This window comes from Tamandua tetradactyla, chromosome 4, assembly GCF_023851605.1.
Source record: "Tamandua tetradactyla isolate mTamTet1 chromosome 4, mTamTet1.pri, whole genome shotgun sequence".
Classification (NCBI taxonomy): domain Eukaryota; kingdom Metazoa; phylum Chordata; class Mammalia; order Pilosa; family Myrmecophagidae; genus Tamandua; species Tamandua tetradactyla.
Window position 1 is genome coordinate 168,512,259 of NC_135330.1, and position 19,036 is coordinate 168,531,294.

At 38.0% G+C, this 19,036-nt stretch overlaps 1 protein-coding gene and 1 long non-coding RNA gene across 3 annotated transcripts in view; one reads left to right on the top strand and one right to left on the bottom strand.

Moving 5' to 3' along the window:
• Positions 1–19,036, bottom strand: part of LOC143681507 (uncharacterized) — a 127,038-nt gene that overhangs the window by 28,180 nt on the left and 79,822 nt on the right. The window contains exons 1-2 of one of the 2 annotated variants that reach the window (XR_013174683.1): positions 7,160–7,250; positions 6,492–6,824 (exon numbers count right to left, since the gene is read on the bottom strand). The exons of the other annotated variant lie outside the window; for it this stretch is intronic. This is a non-coding gene — a long non-coding RNA (uncharacterized LOC143681507). Of the gene's footprint in view, positions 1–6,491; positions 6,825–7,159; positions 7,251–19,036 lie in introns of those variants that run through there. 2 annotated transcript variants of the gene reach the window in all.
• The window catches only part of TM9SF2 (transmembrane 9 superfamily member 2), a 98,275-nt gene continuing 89,945 nt past the window's right edge, over positions 10,707–19,036 (top strand). The window contains exon 1 of the mRNA XM_077158585.1: positions 10,707–11,075. Coding sequence (XP_077014700.1) covers positions 10,911–11,075 — 165 coding nt within the window. The 5' untranslated portion in view covers positions 10,707–10,910. The remainder of the gene's footprint in view (positions 11,076–19,036) is intronic.

Sequence of the window (19,036 nt, forward strand, 5' to 3'; positions counted from 1 at the left end):
GGTGATTAAACAAAATACAATAGTGAAATTCATCTCACATGAGTATTTATATTCTAAAGTTAGCTCTCAAGAAAAACATGAGGGTGGGCCACGGTGGCTCCACAGGTAAGAATGCTTGCCTGCCAAGCCTGAGGACCCGGGTTCAATTCCCGGTGCCTGCCCATGTTAAAAAAAAAAAAAAAGAAAAGAAAAACATGACCACATTGTGACTCCAGTAAATTATGTTTATATAATTTACTGTTACCCTTTAATCCATGGCCCTCAGTCTAGTTTTTATTGTCAAACAACATTCAACTCCCAAATTACTTTTAAATATTTATCTTCTGGAAGAACTTGTATATTGGATCATTCAGTAGCTACTTAAGAGTAATCATGGTAAAGTTTCTCATATCTCTTGTGCAATAGTGTTCTGTTTTGTTTCCCTTGCCTTTCTTGTTACTTTTATGAATGTTTGCTAAAACCTTTGACCAGTATTTTATTTTAGTGAAATAAACCAATATTCATTTTAATAGAATCTGATCTGTAGTAATATACTGTTATATGGTCTGCACTCTTTTTAATATGTTTATGTCAATACATGTATAAAGATGTTCACTCAGAGTGCCATTTTTATATTAGATATATTGGTGCTGTTGTTGGTTAATGATATCTAAGTACATCAACCTTTTTCTTATATATTACTTTCCAAATCCCAGATGGTTTCAAATCATATTACTATGGTCTCTGTAAATTTTGTTCACTTTTTAAATTAATTTTTGAAAAAAATATAACAACAAACATACAAAAATATTCTTAACATATGATCATTCCATTCTACATATATAATCAGTAATTCACAATATCATCACATGGTTGTATATTCATCATCATGATCATTTCTTAGAACATTTGCATCAATTCAGAAAAAGAAATAAAAAGACAACAGAAAAAAATTCATAAATACAATCCCCCTTACCCCTCCCTTTCATTGATCACCAGCATTTCAATCTAAATTTATTTTAACATTTGTTCCCCCTATTATTTATTTTTATTCCATATGTTTTACTCATTTGTTGATAAGGTAGATAAAAGGAGCATCAGACACAAGGTTTTCACAATCACACAGTCACATTGTGAAAGCTATATCATTATACAATCATCTTCAAGAAACATGGGTAGTGGAACACAGCTCTACATTTCCAGGCAGTTCTCTCCAGCCTCTCCATTACATCTTGACTAACAAGGTGATATCTATTTAATGTGTAAGAATAACCTCCAGGATAACCTCTCGACTCTGTTTGGAATCTCTTAGTCATTGACACTTTACTCTTATCCCTTTTGGTTGAGAAGGTTTTCTCAATCCCTTGATGCTGAGTCTCAGCTCATTCTAGGCTTCCTGTCTCATGTTGCCAGGAAGGTCCACACCCCTGGGAGTCATGTCCCATGTAAACAGGGGGAGAGCAGAGAGTTTACTTGTTGTGTTTGTTCATTTTTTAATATATTGGCTGGTTGCACTGGTTTGAAAGGAAGTATGCCCCCTAAGAAAAGCCATGTTTTAATATAAATCCCATTTCTTAAAGGTAGAATAATCCCTATTCAATATTGTATATTTGAAACTGTAATGAGATCATCTCCCTGGTTGATGTGATTTAGTTAAGAATGGTTGTTAAACTGGATTAGGGGATGACATGTCTCCACCCATTTCAGTGGGTCTTGATTAGTTTCTGAAGTCCTACAAAAGAGGAAACATTTTGGAGAATGGGAGATTCAGAGAGAGCAACACTACAAAGCAGAGAGTCCACCAGCCAGTGACCTTTGGAGATGAAGAAGGAAGACACCTCCCAGGGAGCTTCATGAAATAGGAAGCCAGGAGAGAAAGCTAGCAGATGACCCCATGTTCGCCATGTGCCCTTCCAGCTGAGAGAGAAGCCCTGACTGTGTTCCCCATGTGCCTTCTCACTTGAGAGAGAAACCTTGAACTTCATCAGCCTTCTTGAACCAAGGTATCTTTCCCTAGATGCCTTTGATTGGACATTTCTTTACACTTGTTTTAATTGGGACATTTTCTCGGCCTTAGAACTGTAAACTAGCAACTCATTAAATTCCCCTTTTTAAAAGCCATTCTGTTTCTGGTATATTGCATTCCAGCAGCTAGCAAACTAGAACACTGGTCATGGGGAAACTCAAACATTTACAAATAAATATACATACACATGTACACAGATAGAAACATATACACAGAAACATACACACACACATAAACACTTTTTATCATGGAAAACTACAAAAGTATAAAAGTAGAGAGCCCATAATGAATGTCCACGTATCCAATTTCAATGGTTATCAACATTTTGACCATGATAATACATGTTAATAAGCTTTTTATTGAAGTATAGTATACACACAGAAAAGTATGCAGATCATAAGTGTATAGCTCTATGAATTATTAACAAGTGGCTGTATCCAGATAACCATCACACAAATCAACATATGGAACATTACAAGCACATGCCCTCCTAATCACTACTGACTCAGACTTCCCCAAAGGTAACCACAATCTCGCCTTCTAATGTCATACATTAATTTTGCTTGGTTTTGTACTTTATATAAAAGGAATCACACAAAAAGTACCCTGTTTATCTGACTTCTTTTACATAATGTCATGTTTGTAAGATTTATCTATGTTACTGTGTATAATAGCACTTTGTTGGTTTTCATTAGCTTTTTATTCTATCATAGAACTATACCACAATTTATATATCCAGTCTACTATAGATGGACATTTGAGTTCATTTTGGTAATGTGTTTTGCTGAATATAAGTATGTATTTTGATTGAGAAGTGGAATTTCTGGGTGATAGGATATATGTACCAAAGTTTTGGTATTGTGATTGCACCAATTTACACTCTCACCAGTAGTGTATGAGAGTTTCAGTTGCTCCACATCCCTATTTGAAGGAGTACCGGGGGACTTGAAGCTACACTTGTGTTCTCCATCTGGCACCCTCTACGGCTTCCAGCTTACATATGGGAAAGCTGAGCCTAAAAAGATGAAGGTCCTTGTTCGTGGTCACACAACTGGGTCAGGTACAGAATTTAAGTAGCTGTTATTGGTGATTCCTTGAAGTAATACTGAAAAATCTACAAAGGAGGAACCATACAAGTGAAGACCCTGCCTCGTTCTCAATCTTAAGGCACCAGGAATCAAACCCGGGTCTCCAGCATGGCAGGCGAGGACTCTGTCACTGAGCCACCGCAGCCCACCCAGCTTGTTCTTTTTGATGTTTTGAACTGTATTCATGGCTACAAGAAGGAACTATAAAGTAGCTAAACTCCTGAACTCATGAAGCTTATTAAAATAATTTACTAAAAAAACACATCCCTGTTAACACTTGGTATTCTCAATCTTGTAAATTTAGGTATTCTACTCTGTGCATAGCAGTATCTTATTGATGTTTTAATTTGCAATTTTCTGATGATTAATGAGGTTGAACATCTTTGTGCTTTTGTTGACCACTGAATTGTCACCTCTTGTGATGTGCCTATTCTACTCTCTTGCTGATCTTTCTACTCAGTTGCCTTTAAAAAAATAGATATCAGTATTCTGAATAGGAAATCTTTGCTAGTTATATACATTGGAGATATTGCTAAAATGCAATTAAAAGATTCCTTGGGTCATGAAAGAAAGCAAAAAAAAAAATGTAGAGTACTAATATTATCATTCACTGTCTCGCTCATAAGATGACGGGTATACCATTTTAAAAATTATCACAACCTGAGTTCGAGTGGGGGGGGTTTTCCAGTGGCCTGATATATATGTAGAAATTTTGAGGAAAAAAGGCAAAAATATTTAGTGTGATTCAAAGGAGTAAAATGGCTTGCTGGCTACCAGATGTGATTTTTTTGGTGAAAAAGAAAAGAAGCTCCTAACATTCAGGAGCTGGCCGGGTACTTGCAGCTAGTCGTTAGCGTTCTCCTACTTACTATAAATGATTTCACAGATAATCAACATCAGACAAGGCCACTCTGTGGCCATGATAGATCAATACAAAAACACAAGCACTCTGTAATCATGCATAAATATAGACAAAAACCTAAATATTGTCCAAACCACAAAAAGGACCAGACATCTCCCTATCCTGGCTAGGATGACTGCTGCTTCCTACCAATTATAGTTTAGCCTCACTCCAGTCTTCCTTCCTTCTAGGGAAGATTTATTAATATACCCAATCTTAAAAATTAGTCCTGCTTCTTGACAGCATCCAATTGTGAGCAAAGTCCCACTTCTCTAAATCCTCCCCCAAAGCCCCTAATACAAGCTCAAATCCTATAACTTCCTCTCTAAACCCTTTTTACTGAGACACCCCACAGTATTCCATTGTGTACATTCTCTTTTCCTGTGACAGGCAATAAATCGAACTTGTTAAGTCACAGGTGTGTTCCTGGTGGTCTTTGGCTGCAAGGTACAAACAATGGAGATTCCAGGACAACCCAACAGCCTGAGACAATTCACTTGTTATGACACTAAAAATAGACCCCTCATTTGTTTAAATGAACTACAGTCACAAAACCTGATATATAAATAAAATTACTAGCTTATTTATTTATTAAAAAGAAAGAAAATATCAAAGGATTCAAAAAAGGCAAATGTCTAGAGACAGAAAGTAAATTAGTGGTTATCTGGGGCTGGGGGTAGAAAGAGGGATTGAATGTAAAAGGTCATAAGTATCTTATTAGGATAATAGAAATGTTTTAAAAGTGTATTATGGTGATGGCTGCAGAACTCAGTAAATTTACTAAAGATCATTGAATTGTACATTTAAAATGGTTGAATTGCATAGTATGCAATTACACCTCAATAAAGTTGTTAAAACAACAAATCCCAGAAGAAACCAGATAGTTGAATCTAGCAGCCAAACATTCTCCCTCTGTAAGCAAACTATGTGGTAAGGCAAATTTTAATCAGAAAAAAATCAGTTCTGGACAGGACTAAAGTAAATCAGAATACAGGGTTGTTCTAGTTTGCTAGCTGCTGGAATGCAATATGCCAGAAACATATTGAATGGCTTTTAAAAAGGGGAATTTAATAAGTTGCTAGTTACAGTTCTAAGGCCGAGAAAATATCCCAGTTAAAGCAAGTCTATAGAAATGTCCAATTTAAGGCATCCAGAGAAAGATACCTTGGTTCAAGAAGGCCGATGACGTTCAACATTTCTCTCTCTCAGCTGGAAGGGCACATGGTGAACATGGTGGCGTCTGCTGGCTTTCTCATGGCTCTACCAAAAACGGACTCTCTCCAAAATGTTTCCTCTTTTAAAGGACTCCAGTAAGCAACTCCACCTTCAATGGGTGGAGACACACCTCCATGAAAATCATCTAATCAAAAGTTACCACCCACAATTGGGTGACCCCACCCAAAGAACTTCTTTAGTTGCTCAGATGTGGCCTCTCTCTATATCAATGTGGCAAGAGAATTCATTGCCCTCCCCCACCCCCTATGTGGAACATGACTCCCAGGGGTATAAATCTCCTTGGCAATATGGGACAGAAATCCCGGGATGAGCCAGGACCCAGCATGAAGAGATTGAGAGTCTTCTTGACCAAAGGAGTAAGAGAGAAATGAGACGAAATTATGTGTCAGTGGCTGAGAGGTTTCAAACAGAGTTGAAAGGTTATCCTGGAGGTTACTCTTATGCATTTTATAGATATCCCTTTTTAGTTTATGGTGTATTGGAGTGGCTAGAGAGAAGTACCTCAAACTGTTGAGCTGTGTTCCAGTAGCCTTGTTTCTTGAAGATGATTGTATAATGATATAGGTTTTACAATGTGACCATGTGATTATGAAAACCCTGTATCTGATGCTCCTTTTATCTAGCATATGGACAGAGTAGTAAAAAATATGGATAAAAATAAATAATAGCGGGAACAAAGGTTAAAATGAATTGGGTAGATGGAAATACTAGTGGTTGATGAGAGGGAGAGGTAAGGAGTATGGTAGTATGAGTTTTTTCTTTTTTCTTTTTATTTCTATTTCAGGAGTGATGAAAATGTGCTAAAAAAATGATCATGGTGATGATACACAACTATGTGATGATATTATGAGCCACTGATTGTACACCATGTATAGAATGTTTGTATGTTAAGATATATTAATAAAAACACTTAAAAAAAAAAGTCAAAGCAGGTACAATTAGTTATATGATTCTAACATCCATTCGCTTCACAGTGATATACAGCCACCAACACTACAGAGGTAGAGTGTAAAACAGGTCATTGTCTTCCCTTAGTTATACTTTGGTGTTTGCCTCTGTGACTTTCATTTTTCCAGGTTCTGCAAGCCAAAAAACCCTCTTCCTGTTGGCATGCCTACTTTCGCTGATGGGCCAGCCATAAAATCTTGGGAACCATTCCCTACCTTAAAATTTACGACAAGCTCTTGTACCCTGTGGTTGATATTTTATATCCAAGTTGAGGGATTTAGATTGAGAGGGAAGGGGGTCAGCGATTACTTACTTTTTCTCTCTTGGCCTATCACAGTTTTATGTCAGAAAATGGACACTGAAGTACTTTTTTTTCTTTTAGGATATCTTGAAGTCCAATCACTTAACAGGTTACAGCTAGCAGAGTCTAGAAATTTCAAGTTGTCACAGAAGTAGGGTTTTAAGTTAAAACATATGCATGTTCCATGCTAAATCTGGCAACCCTACACAGAAGTCATGGGAAATGCAGAAAAATAGGCTGTCCAAATTATTTTGGTAGAGAAGAGTGAAAGACACAAACATCAGATTTTTAAATCTGAGCTGCCAAATTAAGTCTGAGTCTTAAATTGGAGCTGGCATTTTCCATCTGTAGCAGAGGAAAGAAGAAAATCATATCCATGAGGTTTTACAGTCCTGCCGGAAGTATTAGTATTTCTAAAAACGTAGCATCACAGTCCGGAATGGGAAGGATGTGGGGGAATGGAAGGAAAACTTCGTTTCTTCCTAGTTTGGAATTGAAACCACCTCTTCTTTCTCGTGTCTTTTCGCATGACATCGCCCATGTCAGAAGTGTCCCTAAGGCAGAGCCTCCCCTTTGCGACCCGGTTAAAGGGTGGGGCGATCGCTCTCTGCCACGCCCCGTTCATCGCGCAGACCCTAACCCCAGATAACTAAGGCAACCCCGGGGAAGGCGTTCCCTACCAAGGCGAGGCCGGATCCGGAAGTAAGGTGTCCCGGCCTCCTGGCGGCCCAGCCCCGCCCCTGACTCTCTGCTCCGCCCTTCTCTCTCCCCACCCCCACCCCCGCTCTGGCTGCGCAAGATGACGTGTCTGGACTCTTGAGGCGGAAGTCTGCGAAAGGTCACCCGAGTGGGAGTTGGCGAGGCGCGACTGGGAGGCTTTGGGCATGCGCAACCCGCCCTCTGCGGGAGCTGGTGGCTGGTGTTCTAGACACCAATTTTGTTGAGAAAAACTCCACTTCTCCGGGTTTTTGCTAATGTTCTGCTCTCTGCGGATTGAGGGAGCGGCGGGGTTTGGGGAGAACAAGGCTTGAGGGGGTGCTATTTGCGGCCCAGAGGGATTCATCTCCCCAAATAGCCACAGGGAATAGCAGAGTAAGGGGAGAAGTCATTTCCTCCTTCTTACCTAAGTCTTCTTTTGTAAAAGGAGGTTAAATTACATAGAAAGCCTCTTAATTTTATTTCAGCACTAAAAGCAGTCTGAATTCAGGTCTAGACGTTCATGTCACTTATTACCTGGTCAGTACCACTCATGTACTTCTTTCGGTTACTTGTTCCTTCTTTCCTCCCTTCATTCTTTCCATTTTTGGTTGCCAAAACAAATATCATGCAATAGGTTGGCTTAAACAATGAGAATTTATTGGCTCACAGTTTTGAGGCCAGAAACCCAAAAAGAAGGCATCATCAGGGGGTTGCTGTCTTTGGAAAGACTGTGGTGTTCTGGGGCTACCTGCTGACAATTCTTGGTCACTTGGCAATACACATGGCAGCCTCACCTGTCTTCTCTTTTGGGTTGTTGGCTTTCAGCTCCTGACTGCTTCCTGGCATCTCTCTCTGTGGCCTTCCCTATAAGGCCTTCAGTGATATGATTAACATCCATACTGATTCAGGTAGTGTACACTTTAACTGAAGTTCTTTAAAAGGTCTTAGGTACAGTGTCTTTTTGTTTCTTTTTCTTTTTCTTTTTTTTGGAAGAAAGAAAAAGTGTTATTGTAAGGTCAACTGGAAAAGAGACAAGAGGTAAATTCAGATCTGTCTCCCTGATCCAAGAACTAAGGGAGACTTACAGCATGGAAACAAAGGGAAGAGGGTCAGTGATGGAGATTCAAGTTAGTGTATTTTGACTGCTTGTTTGTAGAACTATCTTCTATATATGGTTGAAGTATGCCAGCAGTGGCACATCTTATCACTGTCTTGAGGGACCCCTAGCATTTTATTTGCTTTTGAGGACTCCTGACCCCAGTAATCTTGGCTCCTTGGAAGCTGATTTTTATTCCTAGTGTCTTAGGGGTAGTTAAAGGGGCATGGTGCAATGTGTAAATCTGTCTACACATGCTCCCTTGGTAGCTAAATTTCTTTTGTATTTTTATTTAAGAAAATAAACAAAACACCTAGAACCACCAAAAATGGTTATTTTAGTTAGCTTAACCATAGGCATATTTAAATAAAGTATCCATATAATCATACAATAGGTTCTTAACCAAGGGAATGGATTAAGATTAAGAACATAATTTTCTGGGTTACATAGCCCCAAGCCACCACAGGGAGTCAGACAATAAACAATCGGGACAGTTTCCAATATTGGTAAATTCTGTGGGATGCTAGGATTTCAAATAGTGAATATTAAAGGATTTTAAGATTGTATAAGATTCTTGGCAAGTGTAGAAGGTAAAGGAGGTATTGCAGTACTCCAGGGGAACTAATATTTCAGCTCAGACCAAGATGGTAGCTGTGGATATGGAAATTAGTGAAAGGATTGAGTCTAGGTTTGGCCGTCCAATGAACAGGGACTTGCTGGCAGACTGAAGGTGCAGAGTGAGAGAATGAAAAATTAAGGTTATCTCTTAGGTTTCGGGCTTGAGAAGCAGGTGGACAGTGGTGCCATTTCTTGAGATGGGGAAAACTGGAAGAGGAAAAAGTTGGATGGGGGCAGTGAGAGTGTGAAGGCTCTCTATTTAGTGATGCCAGATAAATAGAAGAGAGTGGACAAAACTATTAGTTTTCTTCTTTCCTTTCTATATAAACATCCACTTATTATTATTATTTTGGAAATCTCCATGAATTCAAGGACAGATTTGTAAATTCTTTCCCTATCACAAAGTAGGTGTTCAATAAATGTGCTAATTGATTTATTTGAAGGAGAAGTTGTGAGAAGGGGAAATTACTTAGCTCCTCCACTGCCTAGGCCCTTACTAGATTGACTTGTTATAAAATAAATAAATAAATAAATAAATAAATTGGCTGCCTTTCCTCTGTGCCAGGGAATGTGCTAAACAACTACATACATTTACAATAATCTTCATTCAACCTTAGGAAGTTGGGCATTCTTTTCTACTTCCTAATTGAAGAACCTGGGCTTGATTAATTAAAATTTGCCAAAGTCACATACCTAAAAGTGGTGTTCCAAAGATGTAGCTCTTAATCAGTACAAACCTCCTCTGCAAGCAGGAATTTTATCTTTCATTGTGCTGGAAACATAGATCGGTGGTTCACCTTTTTTGGCGAGTCATAGGTATCTTTGAAAATTAAATGAAAGTTATAAACCTTCCCTTGGGAAAACTATAAACACCCACAAGAATTTAGATACAATTTCATGGGGCTGGAAACTTTCCTGAAGCCATACCTTGCCCATTTTTTAATTCCAAGCTGGATACCCGGCTTGCAAGGTTATGATTCCTTGTTAGTCTCAGATAGGGTATTCCTTCCAAGTACTTGATCCGAATTCTGAAGCTGAATTGAATTGACTTTAAATCACCAAAAAGCAAACTTCTCTTTGAAGAATCAGAAAATGCACCAGACGCATTCACATTTTATCACATCATTAATGCGGAGAGTGATAGCAGCGTATACTCAAGGGTAATCCATACCGTGTATTTTGCCGGAACGACTACTTTCCTCACTGAACTCTACGGTGTGTCCATGTTTTTCCTTACTAGGAAATGTCAATACTGCCTTGTCCTATCTGCCTCGTCCCATTTTTCTCCGCATCACATTTTCACTCACCCTTAAAAAAGTCTGTTTATTCCGTGCAATCGACTGTCCCCACCCAATAATGCATCACCATATCCAGTGCTTGGAAAACGTCCGCTCATGTGCTGCCATTTGAGGATTTACGGCCAGTTTCTTTCCCTTTGTTTCCTTATCCTGCTCCCAACCACCTGTATCCTACAGTTTCCAATTCCTGCTCCACCAACATCATCGATTAGCAGGTACTTTCTGGATTATGTACTATGTAATCGGCGTTGGAGTGCCGCGGGCAGTGTGAGAAAACCCTATGTTGTTTACAGAAAATTAACACGCCGCAGAGAAGAGAAAGAGCCCGCCAGGCAGCACGCCCTACTGCGCCCCAAAGGCGTTCTTGGTCGAAATTTGGAACTGGAACGTGAGCGCCGGACAACTCACCCAGGAACCACTCCAGCCAGCCCAATGAAAACCTGGAAAGTGGACTTTCTGCACTCTTCCCTCCCGGAAACTCCTTGGGGCGCTTGGGTCCGCGCTCACTGAGCATGTGCGGGCAGTTTCGCGCATGCCCTGTCGAGGTCCGGCTCGGTTTCTGTTGCGGGACCCGGAGTGTCTCTTAGCGCAACCGGAACTATCTATCGCGGGGCCGGCCTCCCTCCTCTGAGGGCTCCTTGTCGTCGTTTCCGAGCCTCCCGGTCCCTCCTTCCCACATCACCCCCTAGGCTCGGCTGCGCTTTCCCCGAAACAGCCGTCATGAGCGCGACGCTGCCGGCGGCGTTATCTCGGTGGCCGCGGCTGTGGCTGCTGTCGCTGCTCCTGCTGGCGGCCCCGGGCCCGCGCCCGGGCAGTACTTTCTACCTCCCTGGCCTGGCGCCGGTCAACTTCTGCGAGGAAGAGAAAAAGAGCGACGAGTGCAAGGTTAGTGAGACCGGGCGGATCCCCGGCTGCCCTGTTGGGAGGGAAAGTCCTTGTCTCGGGAAGCTGGGGCCCCTTGGTCGGACCGAAGGGAAGGGGGCGTAGCAGTGGGTTGGGTCGAGTTTCCTAGAAGCGTCGGGACTCGGCCGGGCTTTGGTTGGAGGCTCTTGGAATGGCCCTTGCAAGGGTAGATTGTGGAGGACTCAGCAGGCCTCGGTCTTGTTTTCCTTTTTTGCCGGCCAGAAAAATGAAGAACTGTAGTCAGTTTTTCCCGAGTAGGGGCTGTGTGTTGAGCTCCTTTGGAGTTGGGCTTCACGACTCGGAGCCGTTGAGTTGGATGCGAGCATTCCGTGCGTGTTCGTTCGCTCACAGCCCTGTATCAGGTACTCTAAAGAAGTGGACGAAGACGTCCATGCACGTGAGGAACTTCCCAACTTAGTTACAACTTGCGATCATTTTTAACTTCATTGCCGCATGTTTTATTGTACTTCCTTGGAACTGCGGGTTGGTTATGTGAGCCTGTTATTTTAGGACATTGGCTTCGAACTTCACGATTAGTACTGGGTTCATTATATGTGAAATGTAGCATTCAGAATAGCGTAAACTGCATTAATAAACCTGTAATGGTTGAGACATTTAATTCGTGCCTTTTAAGTGGAAAGAAGTTAATATACAAAAAGTGTGTAAGACCCCCACTGTTTAGTTTCCCTGAGAACGGTTCAAGCACTTACACAGGAGCACATAATGGTAAAAACTGGTGGTTTGTCTTTAGGGCAAGTACTGAAAACTTTCATCTCTTATGACGTTAACATTCAAACTTTTCAGTTGCTAGTAAAATAGGCAGAAGTAAAGTAACCTGTGTTTAGATTATTCCGTGTAAGGCATGACAACATACGTACATAATTATTTTGTGAAGTTAAAACTTTCCATTTGGGGGATGAGGATTTCTTTGAAACCATTAATAATTTAACAATGCAAGTAGTCCTGCAGCAAACTTTTGACATCTATAAATAGATTTATTTACTGTTTGATTACTTTTAAAGCTGGTGTTTATTTTATTACTGCTCGTTTTACTGTAGCTGTAATTTTGAACGTATTTAAGACATTAAAGAATCCATTGCATTTTTCATAGCTGTTTGTAGATTGTTGAGATTTGTCAGCTGTCCTAATGACACGATGATAGAACTGTTCAAAGATTTGGATCTTTAAAAATATCTAAGGATCTTTTAAGGTTTATTAAGTCAGCATTTAGCACTTTAGTACTGTAACTTTCTTATCCACCAATGCAGGAAGCTTTTTGAGACTTCCAGAAAAAATACAGTGCTTTCAAGTGGGAGAGCTAGTCTTGGAAGCACACTGTTTTTTCCATTAGATATTGTCATAATCAGTTTTTTAAACCCAGTGTTTGGTCTTTACGCTTAATTGCGATGGCAGTTGTGTATTGTATTGCCTCAAAGATGAAAAATATATTCCCTGCCTTCTAGGAACCTCTAAGCAAGGGTCATGAGTTTATGAGCTGATTACTCATATCTAACATATTATAAAAAGATGTGTCCAAAGTACTCTAAATGAGGAAACGTATGTTGATTGGAGTCTTCAGGGAAAGCTGCAGAGGAAGTGATGTTTGAGATGGACTTCAGAAAATGAGTATGAGTGAAATTTATAGATGATCTGCCAGTTTGTTGATTTTTGCTTTTAAAACAAAAGTAGCTACTTTTCTGTTATGCTTTAATTAATTTCAGTGAATTCTTTTGGATTCTTAATTTTATAGGTATGGGAATATAACAGACAAAGCAAATCATTTTTTCTGAAACGTTTGGATTTTCATCTTTGTTGCCAGCTGCTCTCACATCTGGGTCAAAAGAAACAACTCTTAGAAGAGCAGAAGGATGCTTTTGGCACTTTCTCCCTACAATTTGCCAAATTGGTATAGGGAATTTGAAGTCAACTTTAATGTTTATTTCTTTGACTTTCAAAGGATAAACTGTAGATAACTGTAAACTGTTTAAATTTTTATTACTTCGGTCTGGGTGCTTAGCCTCATCCGTTCCACATTTGTTAAGGAGGTTAGGCTTTTAAACATCATTCAGAAAAGGTGAAGTGACTTATTTAAAAAATTAGAAATGGGAGTTGTGAAATAGGAATTGTTATCCAAAATGTATCCCCAAACTAATTATTTCCAGAAGATGCTGTTAGGGTAGGAAATTGATCTGGATGAATTGGACTCTTTCTCAATAGGCAGTCACTGATTCTGTTTACATCAATTTTTCCATTTGTAGAATAGGGATAATCATATTTGCTTATTATATTTTTCCCTTGAAAAGTATTTTGCATTTCTTAGAGGAAAAGTGCAATATTTATCATCATTGTACTATTATAAAATATTAATAAATATAGAGATGAAACAAAGTTTATCTTTAGCATAAGCATAATTTATGTAGTGGTAATCTTTACGTGTACTTTTGCATGTACAAAAAATAATGTTTTGTGTTTAGCTCACTATATATATTGAGAGGCATTCAAAAGAACCTGGAAGATTTGGTTCTTTTCTCCCTTAAAATTACTTTATATTGTATTTACAAACAAAGATACAGAAGTCCAATGAACATAAAAATTCTAATTACATCATTTCAACTTCATTATTCTTCCTAAATAATATGTGGTTTGAATATCGACAATGCATACTCTCTTTTTAATTGACTATATGGTAGTTCATCCTATTCTGTACTATGGTTTACTTAACCATTTCTTGCTTGTGAGGTGTTTAGATTAAACCCATTTTTTCTCTATTATACATAGCTTCGCTAGAATGTATTTAGCAGGAGTTACTTGCATATTACTAAATATAAAATTGCTAGGTAAAAGACAAGAAGCAATTTTGTAACTCTTTATAATAATCCCAGGTTTCTATCAAGAAAGATAAACGTTATTTACAGTGCTAATAGCTATATTATTCCCCATGTCTTCACAATATTTAAATTTTTATCAGTTTAATAGCAATGTGATGGTACCTAAAACTTTTTATTGCATCAATTTGATTGCTACTGAGATTTGTCTTTTTATTTTTCCTTTTATTTGCCTAATTTTGGTAGTTTTTGTAACCATAGTGATAAAGGATTGAGCCATGCTAATCCTTTCCTACAGAATCCATTTAACAGTCTCAAAATCAAGGGACAATATGTTGATGTGGTAGGTAGAATAAAGCCCTAATCAGAAGGGAGTAGGTTTTCACAGGGTAAAATGTGAATCTGCTCTGTAAAACTTTAGGCAACTTCAGTTAGTTGCTGTGTGCTTAAAATAATCTTTAGATTGAATCCAGTTGTCTAATAGCTGAAGATTAATGAACAGTTTACCTATGCTGCTTTTGACTTTCAGGTAATTTTTGGTTTGTCAATATGAATTCAGACCTAAGAACTAATAGTATAACTCTTGTATTCATCTGCCACTTATTAACTGTGTGATCTATAGATCAAGTTCTTAGATGAAAGGTTAAGAACTTCTTTCCTGTGTACCCCCAGTGGTTTAAAAAAAAAAAGGTAAAATGAATTAGTAACTTTTTTTTTCAAAAGGAAACTTAACTAAGAATCATACTTTTAATATTCCTTTCTTGGTAGTTATTTTTTAGCAGCTTTTTATAAATTATGTTTCTGTTATTTTGAGAGCAGTTGCCTCTAAATATGGAATGAGTCAGATTTAAGAAAATAGTAGTGAATGTTGCTCTGAACAGACACAAGAATGAATGTATATCGGCCTGTTTTAGTTTTACCATAAAAGTACTTTGAAGATTTTGGGCTATTTAAAGAAGAAATTATATGTGTACTTATTATTGGTACACTTGATATACGTGTATTTATTTATATTTAGTTTTGCGTTCTCGTAGTTTTCTCTTGAAAAAGAACATTGATTCTTAGTTTCTGAGAACTAATTAGTGTGGGGTGTTACTAATATTGTTTCAAATCTGAAAGCTGGCATTGGAAAGAATCACTCTGATTTGATACATTCACATTCCGACAAATTGTTCTTCCTTCCTATGAAAAAAGTACATGAAACTGAGGTAGAAAGGTTGCCTACAGGAAATGAAATCGTTCAATAAAATTATCTAAAAACTGAGTGATCATTCCTTATAACGGATCTGCGAGCTAAGGTTGGGAAAGCAAGAAAGTTGATAGACATGTATAAATTCTACAGAGGTTGTCTGTTCTCTTTGTCAGCCTTAGACCTTGGTTCCCCAAACTTCTTTCCTCTTCCTCCTTGCGGTTTTCTGTCACGAAGTTAATTGTAGCTACTTGAATGTGCTCAACAAGGTCTTTATTGTCATAAAATTAAGTAAAGAATGAAAGACTGGGAGGAAATTTGTGTTATATTTTTCCTTTGCTCTTATTCTCACCTTTCAAACTTAGTTATACCCTTTGCTAATAAAAATGGTAAAGGTTACAATTTGTGTGCATTGTTTGTGCTAGGTATATATTATTTTAGTTACTCTTCTTAGTTGACATGTGCTTTTAAGCTGGGGAAACTGAAGGCCAGTAAGATTGAGTAATTCTCAAGCCTACATAGCTGTCATGTAGTAAAGGTAGGATGCAAACCCAGAACTCCAAAGTCTAGGCTTTTAACTACATTTTTATCCCGCTGTATTTTCCATTCCAAGCCCTCTTCTACCTCTTCTCTTCCCCCTTGAGGTCCTTGACTGCTTGTAATCCTGGACTTCCACAATTAAGGTAGTAATCAAGAAAAAGCTTGTAATTAATTTTTAAGTTGTCAGATTTTGTATTTCTTTCTTTTATGCAGTCCAAAATTGAGGCTTTAATTTTCAGTGGGGAGGTGAAAAACCGTAAGTATTTAAGAGACCACCTTCTGGGTATTGTTGGTCAGATAACTCAAAGCTCATAAACATCCATCTGTGAATTCCAGCATTCTTGCTGGTATTTTTTATTCTGAGTTAAGACTTCCCTTCTTTGGAATTTTTCCCAGTGTGGATTTCTCTATGACCTTGCCTCATTATCTCAAACCCTTTTGTGGCTAGTCATTTGCCTTGGTTCTTTGTACAAAGTCATATTTCTTCACTGAAGTTTCTTTATATCTTAAGTCCCCTTGAAGGTGTGGGGTGTGGCAGTTGTGATGGCAGTTGGGTAAGGAAAAATAAAAGCAGAGACAAAGGAACAAGGAGATAGAAATCTCATCCTGTGGCATGGCCCATGTGCACTAAGGAAATAAAATGGTTCTGACCAGAGTTGGGATCAGATGTAGAATGGGCAGAGTAGGACTAGAAGTAAAAAGGAGTAGAAGGATTTAGAAGGGAAACGATGGAATCTAAATTAAACCCTTTCCATAAAACTTGCTTAATCCATCTTGCTGTCTGCATGATTTAGGATACTGCAGCTTCTTTAAAATGTTGAACTTAAATGTTACCAAAACATTTCACACTCATAATAACCCAGCTTAGGATAGTTTGAAAGTGGAAATGTGAAGTAAGTAAACTTTAAGGCTCTTTCTAGTCATGGCAGTGATATTTTGGATTTGTCTGTCTCTATATAGGAAAACTTCCAGAAGGAGGTGGACATAATTGATTTTGAATGGTAAATAAAGAAGACATTTAGTGTGGGAAGGACCTTAAAATTAATCAAATGTTGCCTTTTGTAGCACACAGTTTTTTTAAATGAAGAGTATTGTTTATTTTATTATTGTACATGCTTTTTTAATGATAAAATCCCGCAGAGGTTCAGTATAACTACCCCAAGAATTTTTTAAATAGCACTGTCATTTTTTTCTTTTACTTTCTTGAATGTGTGTGTTGTCTCCCCATTTAGGTTTTAATTTCTTTGAAAGTAAGGGTATGTATTTTTTTTAATATAATATCATCCATAATGTCTAGTATAAGACATTTGCGAACATTAAGCAACTATGTTGATTGAATGATTTCTCATGGTTCTTTAGAAATTTTTCTTGTGACTGTTCTTTGGTTTTCACATAAATTGCAAATTCTGTTTTATATTTTCCCCCATTTGATAAATCTTTTGAAGTCGTCTTTTCAACTTTTAGAACATCTTTCCACCCTAAATTTTGCTCTTTTATCTTCATTTCCTTCTGCTTAGATTTGGCTTCCACCAGTTCCTAATAAGACTAAGGTCTGCACTTAATCTTAAAGCCTTTTCTTTTTTCAACTTTTAATTATGACAGTTTTCAAAATTCAAAAAAGTTGAAAGAGTGGTAAAATAATATATACCAGCCTAGACTACCTAGAGTCAAGAGTTGTTTATATTTTACCATATTTGTTTTATCTGTGTGTGTGTGTGTGTGTGTGTGTGTGTGTGTGTGTGTGTGTGTGTGTGTGTGTATATATATATATATATATATATTTGGGGGATGAATGTAATGACATTTGTTGCATATTTTTAAATGGTTCAGCTTTGAAGCCCTTTATGAAACCATGTAAACTCTCTAGCAGTCTCATTTCCTTTCTCCTGTCTTAGTTTTACCATTTGCTCTTCTGCTATATTGCAAGAATCTCATTATCCTATATAGCACTTTTGAAATTTCCTTATGTCATTATAAGGGTCCATATTTGAAATTGAGTATTGTATATGTGGCACATATATAGACATACTATAAATGACTCCATTCCATGTTAAAGGAGACTTTGTTTTAAATTACCTCACATTCTTTAGCATGTTTTGAAACACTAGTTCTTATTTTAAAAAATTTTTATTGTGAGATATGACATATATACAAAAAAACAAAAGTATCCTTTTAACAAGTAGATATAGAACAGATTTCAAAATTTGGTATGGGTTACAGTTCCACAATTTCATGTTTTCCTTCTAGCTGCTCCAAGACACTGGAGATTAGGAAGAAATATCAACATAATGACTCAATAGTTATACTCATTTGTTAAATCCTATCTTATCTGTTGTAACTCCTTCTTCTCCTTTGACCCTTCTCCCAATCTTTAGGGATATTTAGTCTATGCCCACTCTGACTTTTTTCATGTTGAAAAGGGGTGTTAGCAGTATAGGATGGGGGATGGAATTGATTGATGTTCTTGGAGAGACTGGCATCCCTGAGTTTCAGGAGTTATCTGGCCTAGGAATCATCTGAAGGTTTTAGGTTTCTGAAAAATAAATTTAACACATGCAACTTTTGTAGGCTCTCAGGTAGTGCCCTGGATGTTCTTTAGGGTTAACAGGAATATTGTTAGTTGGGGGTTGGCAAATCGCTGGCATTAGCAATACCTAGCTGAAGCTTGCCTAAAGACTAGCTGGCCTCTCCACTCTATTTGAACTCTCTTACCCACTGATACTTTATTTTGTTACATTTGTTTTTCTCTTTTTGGTCTGGAAGACATTGTCAATCCCAGGGTGCCGTGGCCAGGCTCATCCCTGGGAGTCATGTCCCACTTACCAGGGCGGGTAACAATTTTCCTTGCAGAGTTGCGTTTACAGAGAGGCCATGTCTGAGTAACAAAATAGATTCTCTGAAAGTAACTCTTAGGCATAACTGTGGGTAGGCTTAGCTTCTCCATTATAGGAATAAATTTCATAAGAACAGCCTCAAGATCTAGGGTTTGCCCTATTAATTTGGGAGTCCCTAGTGTTTGAGAGAGTATCAGGGGGTTCCCAGGTGGGAGAATTTAATAGTTCTTTATTTTTTTTCTCCAATCCTTTAAGGGACTTTGCCAATACTTTATTTATCTGCCCAACATACTCAGGAATGTATCCAGATATTACATTAAGCTATACTGCTTTACAAACCCTCATTCCTATTCTGATCTCCATGTATTTGGGTTGTTTAAATGAACCATCCAGACTGGTGAGTTAGATTGTCTGCCACAAAAAATTTAGGCTTTGGACAAAGTAAAGCTCTCTTTCTTTGGTCTCATATAGTAGGTGTAGTTCTAAAATACAAACGTTCATCTTTTACCCTGTATTCTTATATAACTTACTCCCACGCAGGTTAGCTTTGTTCTT